General features: G+C 34.0%; 3 protein-coding genes across 5 annotated transcripts; 1 reads left to right on the top strand and 2 right to left on the bottom strand.

The window, feature by feature from the left end:
• On the top strand, positions 2,066-4,361 carry LOC109712648 (protein TIFY 5-like). The gene is made up of 3 exons (XM_020236340.1): positions 2,066-2,283; positions 2,420-2,540; positions 3,852-4,361. The coding sequence occupies exons 1-3, from the start codon at positions 2,195-2,197 to the stop codon at positions 4,179-4,181; spliced, it is 540 nt and encodes a 179-aa protein (XP_020091929.1). The 5' UTR covers positions 2,066-2,194; the 3' UTR covers positions 4,182-4,361.
• On the bottom strand, positions 8,716-12,506 carry LOC109712646 (peroxisomal (S)-2-hydroxy-acid oxidase GLO1-like). 3 transcript variants are annotated; one of them, XM_020236336.1, is made up of 12 exons: positions 12,349-12,506; positions 11,770-11,951; positions 11,153-11,277; positions 10,882-10,928; positions 10,573-10,650; positions 10,355-10,479; positions 10,098-10,164; positions 9,941-10,003; positions 9,739-9,808; positions 9,506-9,606; positions 9,230-9,334; positions 8,716-9,081 (listed from the first exon to the last, which is right to left on the bottom strand). In XM_020236336.1, exons 2-12 carry the CDS (start codon positions 11,904-11,906, stop codon positions 8,896-8,898), a joined length of 1,104 nt encoding a protein of 367 aa, XP_020091925.1. In that variant the 5' UTR covers positions 11,907-11,951; positions 12,349-12,506; the 3' UTR covers positions 8,716-8,895. The 3 variants fall into 3 exon arrangements, with proteins under 3 accessions (XP_020091925.1, XP_020091926.1, XP_020091927.1); XM_020236337.1 differs by having other exon boundaries at positions 11,770-11,980; positions 12,349-12,460; XM_020236338.1 differs by lacking the exon at positions 12,349-12,506 and having other exon boundaries at positions 11,766-11,881.
• Positions 13,057-16,947, bottom strand: LOC109712647 (peroxisomal membrane protein 13-like). The gene is made up of 5 exons (XM_020236339.1): positions 16,812-16,947; positions 15,134-15,355; positions 14,759-15,042; positions 14,235-14,327; positions 13,057-13,928 (listed from the first exon to the last, which is right to left on the bottom strand). Exons 1-5 carry the CDS (start codon positions 16,834-16,836, stop codon positions 13,722-13,724), a joined length of 831 nt encoding a protein of 276 aa, XP_020091928.1. The 5' UTR covers positions 16,837-16,947; the 3' UTR covers positions 13,057-13,721.

Genomic DNA, 17,947 nt, shown 5'->3' with positions numbered 1-17,947 from the left:
TTTTATACCCCGTGGTTTAAAATGTATCACTTAAGTATCATGTGGTTTCATTTTCTTTTTCCGTTATCTTATCCGTTAATTTTTTCATTAAATCAGTGACAAAATTAAAATCACAAATGTTAAAATGAAAATTTGATAAACCACAAGGTACTAGAGTGAATATTCGATAAATCATATAGATATTGTATCCGAAGTTTTTCGTATATAATTTACTGGAAAGTTGGAGGTGCTGATGGAAAAAGAAAAGTAAAATCACGGGGGTACCGAAATAATATACTTTAAACCATAGAATACCGAAGGAAAAATTGCGAAACTATAGAGATAATATTTAAAGTTTTCCTAAATTTTTTTACAGTGCATAACATATTGATTCGTAAATTAATGACAATTATTACTTCACACTTTAGCGACCATACGTATTAGGGGCTCAACGTGTCACAAATCCCATTTGATCTTTGAATTATTCTCGCTGGAACCCAAACCTACCAAGCACGTGATTTAGGTCCACCAACTTTGAAGTAAAACTCCAATTTGAACCACTTTAATTATGTTTTTTATTTATTTTGCAGTAACTGTCACGGTGGTCTAAAAGTTCCTCGTTTGTTGAGGCAACAAAAATCAAAAAGGGGCGAAGCACGAGCTCCAAAATTGAATTATTTGACTTTTAAACCGTCCCATATTTGTGGCTAGATTACTAGTACGAACGTACAATTAATTCACTGGAAATCAAAGTTAGATTCGACCTGCTTGAATTTATGAGGATTTTTTTTAAAAAAAAAAAACGTGCTTTTTTTATGCATAAGAAAAGCCAAATTTCTTACTCCTTTCCTTGTCGAAGAATTAATATTAGGAGTCAATGGGCACGTGCCTTTAATTTCTCCCATTATGTAGCCTCCGTGGAATAAGAAAAAAAAAAAAAACTTAAAATATCATCCCGTGGTTTCACACTTTCTTACTTTAGCATCATGTGATTTAAAGTGTATCAATTTAGTGCATGTCATGTGGTTTTATTTTTTTCTTTTTTATTATCGATTTTATTAATTTTTTTTATTCAATCAGTAACAAAGTTAAAACTAAAAAGTATTAAAGTGAATATTGGATAAATCTAGCTAGGTAAGGTATCTAAAGTTTTTTTTGTATATAATTTAACGAAATATTAATGGAAAAGCTGACGAAAAAATAAAAATAAAACCACATGATACTAACTTGATACACTTTAAACCAAAGGGTTACTAAAATGAGAAAGTGCAAAATCATAGGGATGGTAATTGAAGTTTATCCCAAAAAAATAGAAGAAGATTAATGATTTTGTTGACTTAATTTCAAAATTATTATTTAGCTTAATTTCTAATTTTCTGTTCTGATTACCATGTGAAATAACTATTTAATTTTACAAGCATAAATTATTAGAAACTAATAGTTTAATATTTTATTTCAGTAGTTTCTTAGTAATTTTTCAATTGAATGCATAAAGGAATTAATTAAGTGAATCATTGAGCCGACGTGACAAAAAAATATAAGTCTCACATTTATTTCTTTACATTATTTTCCACTAAAAACTAATTTTTTCACATGAGCGTTACTATATATATTTATTTTTAAGACAAAGAAATCAAAAGATGGTACGACTATATTTACACCTAATTAAAAGTTCAACAAGTAAGTAACATTTCGTTTTCTAAAAATCTTATTAGAATTTCGTTGCGCCTAAATTAAAATCTCGACCCGTTTAGTTGTACGCACGATATCCGACCCCCCAGAAACGAAAACGTGAGTACGAAAATTTGACCCAAATTTCCAACACAACACAAATTTGCAAAAATAAAAGTAAAAATAATAATAATAATAATAATAAAATAATAATAAAAAGTACCAAAAAGAATAGAAACGTGTCTCATCTCCCACCATAAATGCATCCTTATTGGCCAACTAGTCTAAAGTCATAGGTATACATGCACGTGGAATTCATGCTCCACGTGCGTTTTCTCTCTTTGGGGTTGGGAACAAAGCGCGTATATATATATATACTAATAAAAGCATGAATATATATCTCCTGCATACCAAATATTAAACACTAAGCTTTCTCGAACAACATCATACATATATATATATATAAGAAAGAAGCGAGAGATTGATTCATAGTATATATAATAGAAGGAGAGAATTAAAGAATAACAAAAATTTTAAAAAAAAGATGGTCATCGGCGAACCGGAGCTCTGCCTCCGACTTGGTATCGGCGACGATCGACCATCCGGCGACGTCGACTCTGCCAAAGTTTGCAGGTATGTGTATGTGATTGATTATATTCTCATAGATTCTGATCTCTTTAAGGTCATGCATGTTGTTTACATCTTTCTAATTTTTTTATATAGATATATAGATTATTTGATGATGATACTATAATTGATGTTCTTGTAGGGATGCGAGATGTTTTGAAATAAAAGAGAAGTGCCAAGAGAAGCAGCAGCAGCAGCAGAATAAGCAGATTACAATCTTCTACAAGGGGCAGATTTGCGTCTGCGACATCACAGAGATTCAGGTTTGTTTGGTTCCATATCCAGATTTTTCTACTGTTTTTAAGAACTTGCAATATGTATATATTATCTATCTCCATCGATTCACAACCTTTAATTTTCTTTTCTTTTTCCTGCTTTATTAAGAATCGAGCGCTTAGCTTCGTGCACCTGTACTTTGTATACTCTCCTAATAGTTTAGTTCTTGCATCAAATTTTATATGGGCTTGTTCTTCACCTTCCTCAATTTCCACTTTATCCTATATTAACCTTGGAACGATGAATCCAATCTCAGATCATTTATTTGTTAAATAGAAACGAACTATTATAACCCCGTTCTAATCTAACAGCTAAAATTTTTGCAAATAAACGATCGATTGTTTAGCATGATATATACCTACGTATAGGATCGAGCAAAATAAATAAAAAAAAATGTTAATATTTTTTTATGTTTGATTCAAACTTAGTGGGGTTTAATTTACGCTGACAAAACCCTACTTTTATTAATAATTTAGTCACACTTTACAGCTAGGCACCAAATATGTACATAAATGGGGAGGTTGCATTTGATTTGTGCCTTGAATATGCCGACAACATGGAATCATACAAGCACACAAAGTCAAAGAATTAACATAAAGTTGGAAAATATAAACAGCAGTTGCCCGGTCAAAGTCCTTAATTAATTACATACCTACTCCCAATAAGCTTTCGCACAATTTCTCTCTTTAGAAAAAACTAATTGATTTTTGACTTCCACTAACAAAGGTTGAACACAGATCTGTGACCAGTAAACTGCTGCACATATTTTATTTGACCATCTGCGTTTGAAATGTCGTGAATCATATCTGATTTTAATTACCAGCAATTTAAGAATATAAATCTCAAACCAAATATAAATTACTAGCTAGTATATATATATCCTGGTTATTTCTGTATAATATGAGGAATTTTTTCAAATTTACTAGCCTAAACTTTTGGATTGGAACTGAGCCTTTTAATATAGATCAAGCAGTAGATGATCCCATCTATGAGAGCCACATGCCTTTATTTTTATAATCTTTAGTGTTGAATATGAAATATTTAAACACCACTCTTTCGTATATATAATATCATAGCACGAATTTTTGAGTTCGAATACTGAATTTTATTATTCCATGCACGTATTCCATCTTTTATTATTTGATTGTACGCATTACATGAGGGAATTAATGTTGTTTTACATTATTTTTACATGTTCAGAGTCTAGTAATAAGTAATTTCATTTACCATTTTCCTTTTTTTTTTTTTTTGTATTCTCCTCATATTAATAGTTTTGCATTACATCTTGTATACAACAGGCAAGAGCCATCATAACTATGGCCAACCAAGCGATGGGAAACACAGCAAACAAAAATGGAAAACACACGAGCATTGACACCAACAACCGTTACAAGCATAGGCAAGTGGTAGAGAACTCATGCAACACGAAGGCCCCGTCGCGAACTCCGCATTCGATCTCTCCGCATGGTAGCAATGTGAATCCTCCGCCGCAGCTCCTGAACTCGGGGCTCACGATGAAGCGGTCGCTGCAGCGGTTCCTTCAGAAGAGGAAGGCGCGATTGACCGCCGCCGCCGCCGCTCCGTACGATGCTCGCATAAAGGAACTGCTATCCTCATCCATTTCGTAGATCGAGTTTTTTTTTCTCTCTTTTTTTCCTTAAAAAAAAATTATCTTTATATGTTCGTGCTTGAGATATGAGATTGACTTGTAGTTCTATATACACCTGGCTAATCTTGTTTATTATTATATGTTTGGTTGTGTTTGAATTATTGAGATTGTAATTAATACATAATTATTCTTTATTAAATGGCTTCTGATATTACAAAAATTGAAGGCAAATAATTGTGCGAGTAATATTGCATGTGCACATGTGCACTGTTTATCATCTTGTTTATTGGGTCGAACCCTCCCGTTTCATTTATTATGAAAAAAAAAAGAAAAATAATTGGTCCATATTAGAAGTTTAGTGTAAACAAAAAAAGTCAGATTGGCATTTTAATTCATTAAATATTAGAAGCAATATCTTTTGATTGAGCTCCGAAATAATTCTACTACTGTATTATATATAAGAAAAATTAATCAAATAAAAATAGTTTCTAATAAAAAAAGTTAATCTAATAACTTACTAACATTTGTAAAAAAATTCATGATGAATATATATAAATATTCATGTTAAGATTTTCGCCAAGCACACTAGTGTAAAATAACAGTTGTACTTTAAAAGTTTAAATTATAAGAAAACGATCGATTGTTCCTAGTGTAAGTTATAAAAGGGAGACCCAAGTTCAAATCCTAGTTGATTCACATTTCCAGCTAAGTTTATTTCTAAATGAAATAAACGAAGCGGATAGCATACTATCTTTCTCCTAAAAAAAATATTTATTAGAAAACAATGTTTATATATTTTTATATTTAACACTCATTTTCAACTTTTTTTTGTAAGTGGACTTGAATTAAATGTGAAGAAATTAATAATGTTAGCTGCCTACCGTGACTTAAACTGAGAACCTGTTGTAAAAAAAAAAAAGAAAAAAAGTCCCACCCGCCTAGAAGCTGCTGCGCAAATTAAGCCCATAAAATGCCTTTAATTAATTAGGCATTCTCAACTATTCCAATTAATTGTTCAATTTAGTAAGATAATGGAGTCTACATATGACATAATTAGATATTAGAAAATGGCGTACAACCTCCTCTTAAATGTCGTGATCTTTGACCTAATTAGATTTCGTAACGCAATTAGGTGGCTTGAAATTTACCGTGCTAATTATTTTTTAAGTCAATGCAAGAAATTAATGTTTTCTAAGCCCATGCATGATGCGTCACATGTTAATGTTCATTCATACTTTTTTTAGAATTTTATGGTACGACAAAGCGCTTTGTCCTTTTGGTGAGGAGAATAGATCAAACATTACACTACGCTTTTGAGGAGACACATTTTTTCTTAGCTTGCACCACTCAACTTTAAGAAATTATATTTCCCCGTAGTCTTCGGTCTCCTTGAGCATTTGAATGAAATTATTAGCAAAAAAAGGTTTTGAATACAAATTATTAAAATATTACTCTCTAATTGCTCCGAGTTTTCGGTAGGATTTAAGTCAATTAGTATTTGTTCGGGCTAGAATAGTCCTGCATGTGTTATTAATAAAACACACAAACAAAAAACTAATGATAAATAAATAAAAAGAAAACACAAAGAAGAGACATGTGTTTATGGGGTTCGGCAACTTCCCAACATCCACGTACGGAGAGAATGAGAGACGGAGAGAAATATATATCTTATATGTGAAGAAATTAGAACATAAGTCTATATCTTTACATTTCTTTCGACCTAAATATAATAGTCTTATGATTATTGTCGCTAGATCCAGCAAACGGGCATGTTGGGTGATCTGCGGACCGGTCATTATTCAACGGATCATTTCGGTATGAATAATACTTCAATACACTATATAAATCTTGACCATTTATTTTTTTAAATAGATGGTTGAGATGTAATATGATTATAAAGGCGGCCTACTATTCTGGCATAGATACCATTCACCAGGTACCTATTTAAAGAATATTTTGGTCTTAGAAAAATATTTTGGTGTACAAAACTAGTTTTATCCAACTAAAAATACTATAACCTTCTCAAATACCTACAACAATAGTTGGACTTTAAATTACAACTAAACTGTAAATTTAAATACAAATCAACATAAAAAACTTAATTATAAATCAAATTCAACTTTTAAATATAAAAAATAAATTTTAAATAAAACTTTCAGTTCAAATTCAAAATTTTAATTTAAATCAAAAATTAAAATTTGGCTTTCAGATTAAAAATGCAATATAGATTCAAAATTTAAAAGTTTAATATAAATTTTGAAATTAAAATTTTACATTTAAGTACCAACTTCAAAACTTAAATTTAAATTCAATATTCTTTTGAGTTGGATAACAAATTGGGTATTATCTAATTTGGTAAGTAACAAAACTAAATAAGATACTAAATATTATATGATGCTAACAAATTTGGTATATATTACTAATTTTTTTTCAATATTGTCATATTAACTAATTAAAATCGGTAACATGTTTAATAGGTTACTTTATGTAAAATATAATTATACCCTTTACTAATTAAGAATTTGATTTTAATACTTATGGTGTATTGAAGCATTGCTCGTATAGATAAAATTTATTTGTAAATTTTAGGCTACCTAACATTCTTACTTATACCCGTCCATAGGCGGAGTACGTGGTAGGTATTCAAGTTATCAGCAAAGTATGCCTTTTTTTCCCCCTTAACTTTTCAAACACAAAATACATATATAACACTTTTTAAAAAATCATAAGATAATATACTATTTAAAATTTCACAACATATACATTAAAATATTGCAATATACGGTAAATAATATAAAGTTATAAAACAACACCGAGAAAAATTAAGATTAGAATTCTAGAGATAGATAAAATAAAACAAGTATTCACTTATTTTATTTAAAATATATATAGAGAGAGAAAAAGAGAGAGAGTAGAGCTACTATACTCTTATGAGTGTAGATCCATTTGTGCTCATACGTTTTCGGCCGTTGGAGGAAGGGATGTGCGGTTAGGGGACGTGCGGTTAGGATGGTAGTGGTTCTCTCCGATTGAATGGGTGGTTGGTTGAATGGTATGATTTAATAAGTGAAAATGATCAAAAGGATATATCTAATGGTCGAAAATTTATGAGTACAAAGGGGAGCCAAACTCTACATATAGGGTCCGACTATGGTACTTCTAATAGTATCAAGTATTTGATGCTATCAAGTTTTTCAAAATTACATCTACCCCTTTGGCCAATTAATTCCACCTCTTAGATCATACTATTCTACCCATCACCCACTAAACTGTTAAAGGATCACTATCATACTAACCTTGCAAATCTTCTTCCAAAGGCCAAAAAACTATGAGCACCAATGACTTGTGCTATTAGAAGCATTCTAGCCCATCTCTCTTTATAAAGAAGAGAGTAGGGCTACTATACTCTTATAAGTATAGAGTCATTTATACTCATAAGAGTTTTTGATGATAAAGCTTTCAAATCAATAATCCATACTGTTAAACATGATCTAGAGTATTTAAAACTTCTAGAAATCAAATTTCATAATTTTTTGAAATTATTATAAAGTCCATCAAGCGGACATAAAATAAACGGTCAAAATCAAACGACCTTCTAAAATTATAGAATCAAATTCTTTAATTTAACTTCGGAGTAATTGATTTTTATCTAAATAGTGAATAGAATTTTTTATCAAAATTTCACCCAATTTCGATTCTTTTACACGGTTAAACTAGCAACTATTACATATCAGTCGTTAAAATTTATCAACTTCGATGATTATAAAGTAAACAATGTTGAAAAATTATTGAATTTTGTTCTTAAAAGTTTCAAATGCTCTAGATAATATTTAATGGTATGAATCGTCGATTCATATGCGCTGTAATCAAAAATGACTTATGAGTATGAGAAATCATATTTATAAGAGTACAATAGCCGGTCTCATATATTAGCCGGTCGCCCAAAATACCCGTAAGTTAATGGGAATCCACCTATTTTACCTGCGATTTTTTGGGTAACAAAAAATTAATGCCCATACCGGCAAATCAACGTTTAACCTGCGGGTACCTGCATGTATGAGTAGAGATTACTGGATCTAATTGCCGCCCTTCCCATGTTACAAGAAAATTTCCAAATGAATTTCCATTAGAAAAAACTCAAAAAACTACTACATTTAATTCACTCGTTGTTTGTTACTTAAGAAGTATAACAATCCTTTTATTTGCATACCTGCACGTATTGAATTTGGCAAATTCATGCAAGGCCAATATTCTTAATTAGCCTATGCGTACATAAACTTTGGCAAACACAGTATACATAAGTTTGATTCATGCATACGCAGGAAACACACTTGACCCACTGATTGCAATCATCTCGTTCACATTTGAAGAAACTTTGGTAAACTCAATGCGCCGTGGATCAATTTTCATATTGATGATAATATCTATTTAATTATGCCCTATATATATACAAAAGAAGATATATATATATATATATATATATATATATATATATATATATATATATATATATATATCCAGCAGTATCATGATTGGGTATATGACACAAGAAATAAGCATTGAGAGCTGAGACAAACTAATATTAGCCAATAAAAGTATAATTAATATGTCGTTTGCCACGGAAACTTGAAATATTTCGAGTGTGTAGAATTTTCAGAGCCCAATATGAGATACAACATTCTCTGCACAACCAGTGGTTATGTGCAGAGCATTCCTTCTCATCCCTGAATGATTTATAACCTCGACACGGCGCGGTGCATGTCCGCGGGGGTCACGATGTGGTTGCGGGTGATTTCTTTGAGTGAGGTGCATCCACTCAGTGCCATGGTCAGCTCAAACTCGTCGCGCAGCATCTGCAGAACCTTCCTGACTCCGGCCTCGCCCTCCGCAGCCAAAGAGAACAACACGGGCCTTCCGATCTGCGAAACAAGTTCGATCGAGACACACATTTTTCTCAACATGTATGTTCTTCTAAGACGATAGTTTTACGAACGGCGTCTATGACGACGCGCGAGAATCGAGCTTATGAGTAACGCAGGTTGCATGGGGATGTCAATCGTTACTTACAAATACACCAGATGCGCCCAAAGCTAGAGCTTTGAAGACGTCGGTTCCACGGCGAACACCTCCGTCCAGAAACACCGGAACACGGCCCTGTGCAGCTTTGACAACCTGAATTTCGAACAAACTTGGATTAGTATTAGTAAGCAAGCTTTCATATTCCATAAAAAATCTAATTGAGCAGTCGCAGGAACCAAGATCCAAGATTGAAGAAAACAACTGCAGGGGTTTTACTGATCTAGTTGTTATGCGAATTGCGATGAAAGAGGCGAAGCAAATAACCTCTTCCAGAGCAGTGATAGTAGCCGGAACATAGTCGAGCTGGCGCGCTCCGTGGTTGGACACGATGATGCCGGCTGCGCCAGCTTGTACTGCCAACCTTGCTGCATTTCATTGTAGAAATATAACTAACTACGACAGCTGTCAAAATTTTCGGCGACTTTTTCTCACTAGGAAACAAAAAGGGGGGGCGGGAACTTTTGTCTAAGTGATGAAAAGTTCGGAGAATCGCTTACCGTCTTCTGCGGTGAGAACTCCTTTGACGAATATCGGCATACAAGTTATTGTCTGCAACCACTTAACATCCTGCTCATGTCGGAAAAATTACTCTTTTTATTATAGTATCTTTTTAGCAATATTTATTGTCAAAGCGCGCAACATAATCAATCAATCATGTTAATTGTATACAGATTTTCGAAAGCGTAACAAACAACGAACCTTCCAGCTCAATGAGCGATCGATTTGTCCAGCAACATACGACGCCAGCCCAGAGTCATTAGCCTGCACATTGTGCAGACATATAAACAAGAAAATTGAGACGCGAACAAAAACAGAAGAAACAAAAGTGTTCGAATTGGACATGATTGACACCCACCTTGTCCATTTTTCCGAGGTTCAATCCCTCGAAGTTCTTGAGAGTCAGAAATGGCGGTAAAGTGAATCTGTAAAACAATCCAGTCATAGATTCAATACCTTTGGCAACTCAGTGTTTCACGGACAGCATCAATTTGAAAAATCGCACGTTCGTAAATACTGTTTCGCAAGAACTTGATCTTTTATATTCATTCCGAACAATTTCGCAAGTATATGTTTCCGTCATATCAATTAATGCGCAAAGTAGTATATGTGGACCTATTTTTTATGTCGTCTTCTCTGCGGCCGAGTCTCGGAGTATCCACAGTAAGGGCTATCGCCTTGAAGCCAGCCTTTTCAGCTCTTCTAACAAGTTGTGCAACTACATTCCTGTCTTTGTAGACCTAAAAAGAAAATTAAGGAACAAACAATAAGAGGCGAATGAAGAATCAAAGTTATTTGAGAGAATAGTAAGAGGCGAACAAGCGAGTGTTTACGTAAAGTTGGAAGAAGCGGATTCCGGGCCCTGTCGAGGCAACCTCTTCAACACTGGAAGTAGCCCATGATGACAATGTCTATAACAGAAACATATAAGACCGTCGAGTCGATTAATCTAGAGGAATCGAGCAAAAGAAGAGTGAAGTTATAGAAACCGGATTCCCCTGAAGAAAGAAAGTTAAAGAGCTCTTTCTGACTACATTGAGGTATGTTTAAAAAGTTTCAAATCTCAATAGTATTTGCTCGTCGAATAAGACTTAAAATAAACTTAGTAATTGGGAGCAAAAGAAGAGGAGATTAAAAAAAACCATGATAGTGCCAGCTGCAGATGCTGCCCTTGCAGTTGCATACTCTCCTGAGACACAATATCAGACTCAATTAAGTTACTGTTGTATTTTCTCCTGAATTCCTTTAAAATCTTGCTCATGAATAGCAGAAGATATCATGATATTAGAATAAACCAACTGATAGTGAATCCATTAATGGAAATTTCTGTGGCATGAAATGCCCTTCTAGCTGCTAAACAGATTTGTCATGAACAAAGCTTAAAGCAGCAGCAATTTTCAGAAATAAAATTACCATCTGGGTGGGCCATTTTCTGCATGGCAGTAGGGGCAATCATAATCGGCATCGATATCTTGAACCCCAGAACAGTCGTGGTCATGTCGATATTGGAAACGTCGATGAGTATGCGCGGGCGGAAGCTAGTCCAAGGACAGTAAAGTTCGGTCATTTCTTTGTAACAAGAAATAGAAATGTTTTCTTTTTTTCTTTTTTTCTTTTTTTCTTTTGGCTGTTCAAAATTATCAATCAAGTATATGTCATTTTTCATATTAGATGAAGAAGCTGAAGCATACAAATCTTTATGACAAAGATAAAGCGAAGCTTATCTTCATCGCTTTCTTGGTCTTATGCGAAGAGATGGGAAAGATAAAAACATTTGAATGTGAACTTGGCATAGAATAATTAGAAGAAACAGCTACTGGAGAGTTACTTTAAGAACTAATCTACATATCTTTGAGTTAGATGATTTAAAATTTCTTCTTAATACTATTGCTTACATCTTAGTATTCTGTACCAACAACATGAATCAGAAATATATATATATATATATATAACTTGCAGATCAATTAAGCCAAACTTTGTATACAGAAAATAAGAATGAACAAATTTATTTAGTTGAATAAGAAACATACAGTATCCGCGAGAAAGCCTCTCTGTTCTCCTGGAGAGTCCACTGATCCTCTGCGCCGGAAGCATAGTAATCATAAACCATCTTCGGCAACTTCTGCTTCGCAATGGCCTCATACTCCATGACATTGGTAATCTCCATCTTGGTGGCTGTTCCTGATCACACCACCCAAATTTCCAATTTCCTCTGCGACGAAAACATGGTAAAATTAAGCCCTGCATGCAAAACTCCTACAATCCGTGACTTATCTTTTAGCAAACCAACACACAGAACGAATCACAAGATGATGAATATATAAAAATAGCTAAGTGTTTTGTCATCAGGACTCGAAGGTAACACGCGTATCTGAACTTTTCTGGTGTCGGTGCATGTGATATGATTCATGTGATCTCTATCATGTGCGTATGCAAAGGCGTTAAGTCTATTTCTGAGCCGTTTCTTATCATATAAATATCTAGAAATGTATTTATAAATACGCGCCGAAGGAAAGAAAGACCCGATTGGCTAAAACTCAGAAGCAGAAGCAGAAGCAGAGGAAGCAGAGAAAAAACAAAAAAAAGAATAGAAAGAGAAAAGGTGTCACCTTTGCTACTAGGAGCAGTAGGTAGAGAGAATGGAGTGAAAAAGGAATAGAGTAGTAATGGTTGGGACTGAAAAACAGAGGGAAAAAAAAAAGTATTTATATATTACAAAGAGGGGGGGAAAGAGAGAGAGAGTTGGTTTTGGATCAGCTTTTGGAGGTGGGGATTAAGAATGGCTCCTCCAACACTACTTTCTCATCCACATGCGTTTCCACATCCCAACAAATCCCCAATTATTCCACACCTATAAATAATATAACGTCCACAGAAGAGGAATTAAGTATTAAAATATGCTCTGCTATTGGCTTATCTCCTCACTTGTCTCGTGCCAAAACAAGCATAGAAACAGGGGAAGTGTGTTTTACTATTTTGCACTTCACATGCATGTGATTATCGCGTAGCGTTGGAGGTTTGATAGGACTACTGTTTATTTTTGTAGTAATTACTATAGTAACATGGTGACTCATTATTTTATTTATAATCATTATTTGCTTTGTTTCAATTTAAGCAGCTACCAATTTTTCACTAAATTTTTACATGCTTTTATTGACATAATTAGATTGATCCAATAATGGGATGTGAACTTGTGCTGGCGCTTTTATGTGCTCTGGTAAACTTAAAAAAAAAATTAAAAAAAGGGTTAAATCAAGAACAAAGAATAGCACAAGCTTTTGGAAACTCGACCTCTGCCGAAGAAGCATTCATAAGAATAAATACACAACACTAAAGAGGAACACATTGAACATCTGCAACACGAGAATGACATTATCCATCCAGCTCCAAAACAATTTCTAGCATATGTTGTATGACATTCACATACATGTAATACTAGAACATCCTCTGCGATGAATCTATCGATCATAGATACCACGAAACACACAATAGAATTAAGTAAACATACAACAAAACATTCATGTTTCAAGCCCCAATCATGTAAGCAGCTCATATCCTCTGTATTTGCCTCAAGTTCCGAAATGTTGTATAGAGGTAAATGAGTATGGCGACACCCTCGACTATAGGCCACTTTGAAATAGACCCCTCAATCATTTTTCTTTAAATTGGCAGCCTCTCAACTCCCAATTATTTCGATTTGAGGTACTCTTAAACTGAATATCAGATTTGCCAACATTGACGGCAACATAAATCGCATCTCCATCAGCCAAAAAGAATTCTTAAGAGAATTTAAATTCAACATCACCAATGAAGTGGATTATAATGACTCAAATGAAAATAATCGGAAGTTAAGGAGGTGTCAATCAAAAGAGAAATATTTGAGGGGGATCTGTTTCAAAATTTCCTACTAGATAAGGGGGTCTCTCCACATTTCGACCTTGTACACACTTAGCAACTTTTTGCATTTTACAAGGTGCCTCCTTTATGCCTTAACATTATTCCCCCAAACATTGTCCCATGATCCGTCGTTAGCCTTAGGACCCTCAATATAGCGCTGCCCTTTTCCATCGTTGCCTGGGACTTCACCGGACCCGGCAAGGTGGGCCTTCTTGGGCCTTGTTCTGATTCCCAATAAGCGAAACACAAACCTCGCAAGCTCGCCATACAATAACCCACTACGATCAAAGAGCTGCCACAACATTTATCAGGTTAAAGCAATTGAATCAGTTCAAATTTTTGCATGTGTATGGCCTCACTTGAGATTCTAGAGAAAGTGCTTTTTTAAAAGAGCTGTTCAAAGAAGCTCATTACACCAAGAAGCAGCTGCCCGAAACTGGAGCAGATGCTCATTTTTTGCTTCTTACGAAAGGCAGAAGAAGATCCGGAATTTTTGTTTGGTAAATACTTAGCTTCCGCTTCTCAAATAGGAAGCTGTTCCAGAAGCCAGACCATACAGGATTAAAGAATGATAACAGATAGAAGAACTGGAAAGTACCTGAAGAAGAGCTGACATAAACATGTGAAATGCTTGGGTGTTTTGGTCGATCAAGATTGCAATTCGACCGAAGAAATTCACAACACCACCCATCTGCCATTGGCACTCCAGAATTAGTTAAAAGGCGAAAGTTATGGAGCGATAATTTTAAACGAGTATAGAGAATTAGTAGGCGTACATATAGTTTCAGAATTCTAACCTAAAAATGGTCATAGAAATGGAGCATCATAAACGAAATTATACAGCAAAAATTTTTGACTCACATATACTTAATATAATCTGATGGAATCCACCATGTAAACTAGTCTAAATGAAAATTACAAAGCCTAAAAATCTAGAGCGACGACAAAATAGAATAGACATGCTGCCACACGGTCAAAATTCAGAAGCAAGAACAAAGCAGCTATTAAGTCAAGAAAACGTAGATCATATCCATACATAAAAGTTTGATGAGTAAGACATTAAGAGCTGAAGCATGCCGAACATCAAGTAATTAGGATGCTACAAGGAGAGGAATGTCTTACCACCCTTAGGAAAGAAACCCAAAAGCCTGGTGGTTGTGAAGGCGGACCATACGGATTATTTGGGTCGCGATCACCATATGGACCGCCCATTCCCATTCCATAGCCACCAAATGAACCACCTAACCCGTTGTACATGCCCCCACCGTACATTCCAGAACCCCCATTTAACCCACCATACCCTGAATACAAGCTATTTCCGTAGAGCCCACCGCCATATGATCCTCCATATCCGCCATACGAGCCATACATACCAGATCCATATGTATTGTAGTTCATACCATAACCTGTAGTTAAGATGGAATTAAGAGAGGATGAAGAAGAAGCAGGAAGAATGAAATGACTGTCAAGTAAAGCACATTTAAATTCACATAGTACCTCCAAGTCGGTTTTGCTCCCAAGGCCTCGGGGGTACAGGTCTTGCAAGAGTGTTAGTGTTTGCAGGGACATTCCTCTCTGCAGTATTGACAATTTCTCCCGGCTTCGCAGTCCCAGATGCTTCGACAACATCACTAGTACTCCCATTGGATGGGGGCTTGAAGGGTGTGGGGCCAGAGGAAGTCCCAGGTCGGTCCCATGGTTTTATTGGTCTGGTATTGCCTGCAGCATAGGATGCATTATTTGGTAAAGATAAAGCTTGCATAATCATAAACCCAAAGACAGAAGCCTACTAGAAGGAGAAAGTACATAAAGTGGACTTGAATTCCTAGCCAGTGTGATCAAGGGAGAAGAAATGCAGGGATACAAAATCCTATATTAGATGGTGGATCCTTTTGACATGAATGACAAGGCAGATCCAAATCACAATCTTCTAAATTCGAGAAAGAAGTAAATTACTTCACAGGCAAACATGGATAACACTCAAGGATCTAAAAGAAGAGTTTATAAATACATGTGTTTGAAAAATGAGTTGATTCCACATGCATCTTACGTAAGAGCAATTCCCCCAGCTAATAACTATAGGAAGCATGAATAGATAAAAGATAACAATAGCTAATAGTTATATCCATCAAAAACAGATAAAAGAAGATATCTTCTAATTTTATGAACCATTTGGTTCAACGAAAAATATTCAGCGAGATGGGATAAGGCATTCCTACTAATTGTGTTTTAACCATCAGAAAAATATCTCTGCACGATGTCCAGTGTGCTAATCTTTCGACCACATGGTCCACAACTCCACATCCAGTACACATTTTCAGCATAAAGTAGGGGAAAATGTGCTTGTGCTAATCAAACAAGTCGACATTTTCAGCATAAAGGAAACCACATATCCTTCCTGATAAGCTACCTGCGTGCACATATTTCCTGTGATGACGGTGGTTGCCATCATTGCTCATCATTGTAAGTAATTCACCAATCTATGGTAAACTACATGTTTTCCAATCGTCGGTATATCAAATTGATAAGAGTCACAACTTTGGCACACAAAATTCAGCAATTCAGTAAAAGTCACAACTTTGGGGTATAAAAATTGCATCTTTGCCTCATCATTGTAAGTAGTCCAGTAATCTATAGTAAAACTATATGTTTTCCGATCGTCGGTATATCAAATTGATAAAAATCACAACTATAGTGCGTAAACTCCATATAACTTCATATACCTCAAACAGCACGATGTTACCGTAACTATTAAATTGACTTCCCTTCTTCAAATTCGCATCACAACCAACTCTTTTTCAGAATATTCTACAAAAATATTTGCCGAATTAGGGGGAGAAAAAGGATATTTTTACACGATTCTAGTAAATGCTCCCAAGATCAACATAGCGAGATTCGGATTCCTTTAATTTGTTACAGCAAAAACTACAAAACCGGCAAACAGATTCGAACACTTAACCCTTCCGACATCAAAAACATCAAGAGAAGAACAAAACCACTCCTTAATCGATCGATGTTACAAGAAGAAATCTAATCGATCGATGTTACAAATTACATCGAAACAATCCCACGGATTAGGGACAATTCAGTATCGATTCCAAAACCCTACACGAACAATTCCCGAAAATTAGGATACAATTTAGGGATTTGATCGAAGGGGAGCGGAGAAACAAACCTGGAGGAGGGGAATTCGAAGCCATGGCGCTCGATCGAGGTGGGGAAGCTACAAAAAAAACCCCCCTTTTTCGCCTCGTTACGCCTCTCAAGAAGAAAAGCGATGGCACCAATGAGAAGGGACAACATTAAATAAGTGTGACTTTAAAAAAAAAAAAAAGAGACATTTTTAATTTTTCTAATTTTTTATTTTATAATTTATAGACCTGGCAATTTTTCCTTATATTAATATAAATATTAATTTTTTTATATAAAATATAAATAATTATGAATAAAATGTACAAATATTTGTTAAATTATAAATATTTTGAGTAGCCTACCCACGAATATGGGCATAAATAATTTAAAAAAAAAAAAGAAAAAGTGAATATTTTTTTGTTTTATTTTTCGCTGAAATTTCGACACTAAATTTTTTTACTCTTATTTTTTTTATTATTTATAATATAATATGTTGTTATATGTTGTGATGTTGTAAACAGTATGTTAAATTTAGAAGGCTAGTTAAATTTTTTTTTTTTATTTACAATTAAAATTAAAAGGTTTATATATTTGGATAATTTGCATATAGATTGCTTTACTCTTTGCCGGCTTGCAATACAACATAACTTAATGTCAAAAAATATTATTTTTAAATAAAAAAAATATATATATTGCTGAACATTATTTTTCTCACTAAATACATTTGATAAATGCCTATATGATCAGCATCCCACCATTCACTTACAAATTTGTCCTTGCTAAATAAATTTGGTGAATATATGCATACATTATCAGTATCCTATCAAGTTTTAATTAATTTATTAAATTCTTACTTTAATGTATAAATTTTATATAATAACAAAATCAAATAAAGACATTAGTATTATATAATTTTGTACTTTGATGACTTCTTGAAGTGGTCAAAGTTTGGGAAGTTACATGTAAATTTTGGAATGTGGGTTTTCTTTTTTTTTTTTTCCTGCAAATATATCAAATTTATATAACAATATGAATAAAAAAATAAATTGTAAAAAAACAGTTGTAACTGTATGTATGTACGTACAAAATTATTATTATAGCTCATTACTTAGTAGTTGGTGCTCGCTGGGCCTTAATTGTTATTAGGTTAGAAAAATTAGTACAAAAAAAATAAATGAG

This window comes from Ananas comosus, linkage group 7, assembly GCF_001540865.1.
Source record: "Ananas comosus cultivar F153 linkage group 7, ASM154086v1, whole genome shotgun sequence".
In the NCBI taxonomy this organism is placed as follows: domain Eukaryota; kingdom Viridiplantae; phylum Streptophyta; class Magnoliopsida; order Poales; family Bromeliaceae; genus Ananas; species Ananas comosus.
This window is presented reverse-complemented; position numbering and strand designations above follow the sequence as displayed.

Excerpts from the sequence above, each read along its gene's own strand:
- LOC109712648 (XM_020236340.1), top strand. The coding sequence starts at position 2,195 with ATGGTCATCGGCGAACCGGAGCTCTGCCTCCGACTTGGTATCGGCGAC. Across the intron at positions 2,284-2,419 it reads GACTCTGCCAAAGTTTGCAG|GGATGCGAGATGTTTTGAAA; the intron begins GTATGTGTATGT and ends ATGTTCTTGTAG. Across the intron at positions 2,541-3,851 it reads GCGACATCACAGAGATTCAG|GCAAGAGCCATCATAACTAT; the intron begins GTTTGTTTGGTT and ends TGTATACAACAG.
- LOC109712646 (XM_020236336.1), bottom strand. The coding sequence starts at position 11,906 with ATGGAGATTACCAATGTCATGGAGTATGAGGCCATTGCGAAGCAGAAG. Across the intron at positions 10,165-10,354 it reads GAAGACGACATAAAAAATAG|ATTCACTTTACCGCCATTTC; the intron begins GTCCACATATAC and ends ATTGTTTTACAG. Across the intron at positions 9,809-9,940 it reads ATCGCTCATTGAGCTGGAAG|GATGTTAAGTGGTTGCAGAC; the intron begins GTTCGTTGTTTG and ends CGACATGAGCAG.
- LOC109712647 (XM_020236339.1), bottom strand. The coding sequence starts at position 16,836 with ATGGCTTCGAATTCCCCTCCTCCAG. Across the intron at positions 14,328-14,758 it reads GGGTTTCTTTCCTAAGGGTG|ATGGGTGGTGTTGTGAATTT; the intron begins GTAAGACATTCC and ends TGCCAATGGCAG. Across the intron at positions 13,929-14,234 it reads TTATGTCAGCTCTTCTTCAG|CTCTTTGATCGTAGTGGGTT; the intron begins GTACTTTCCAGT and ends ATGTTGTGGCAG.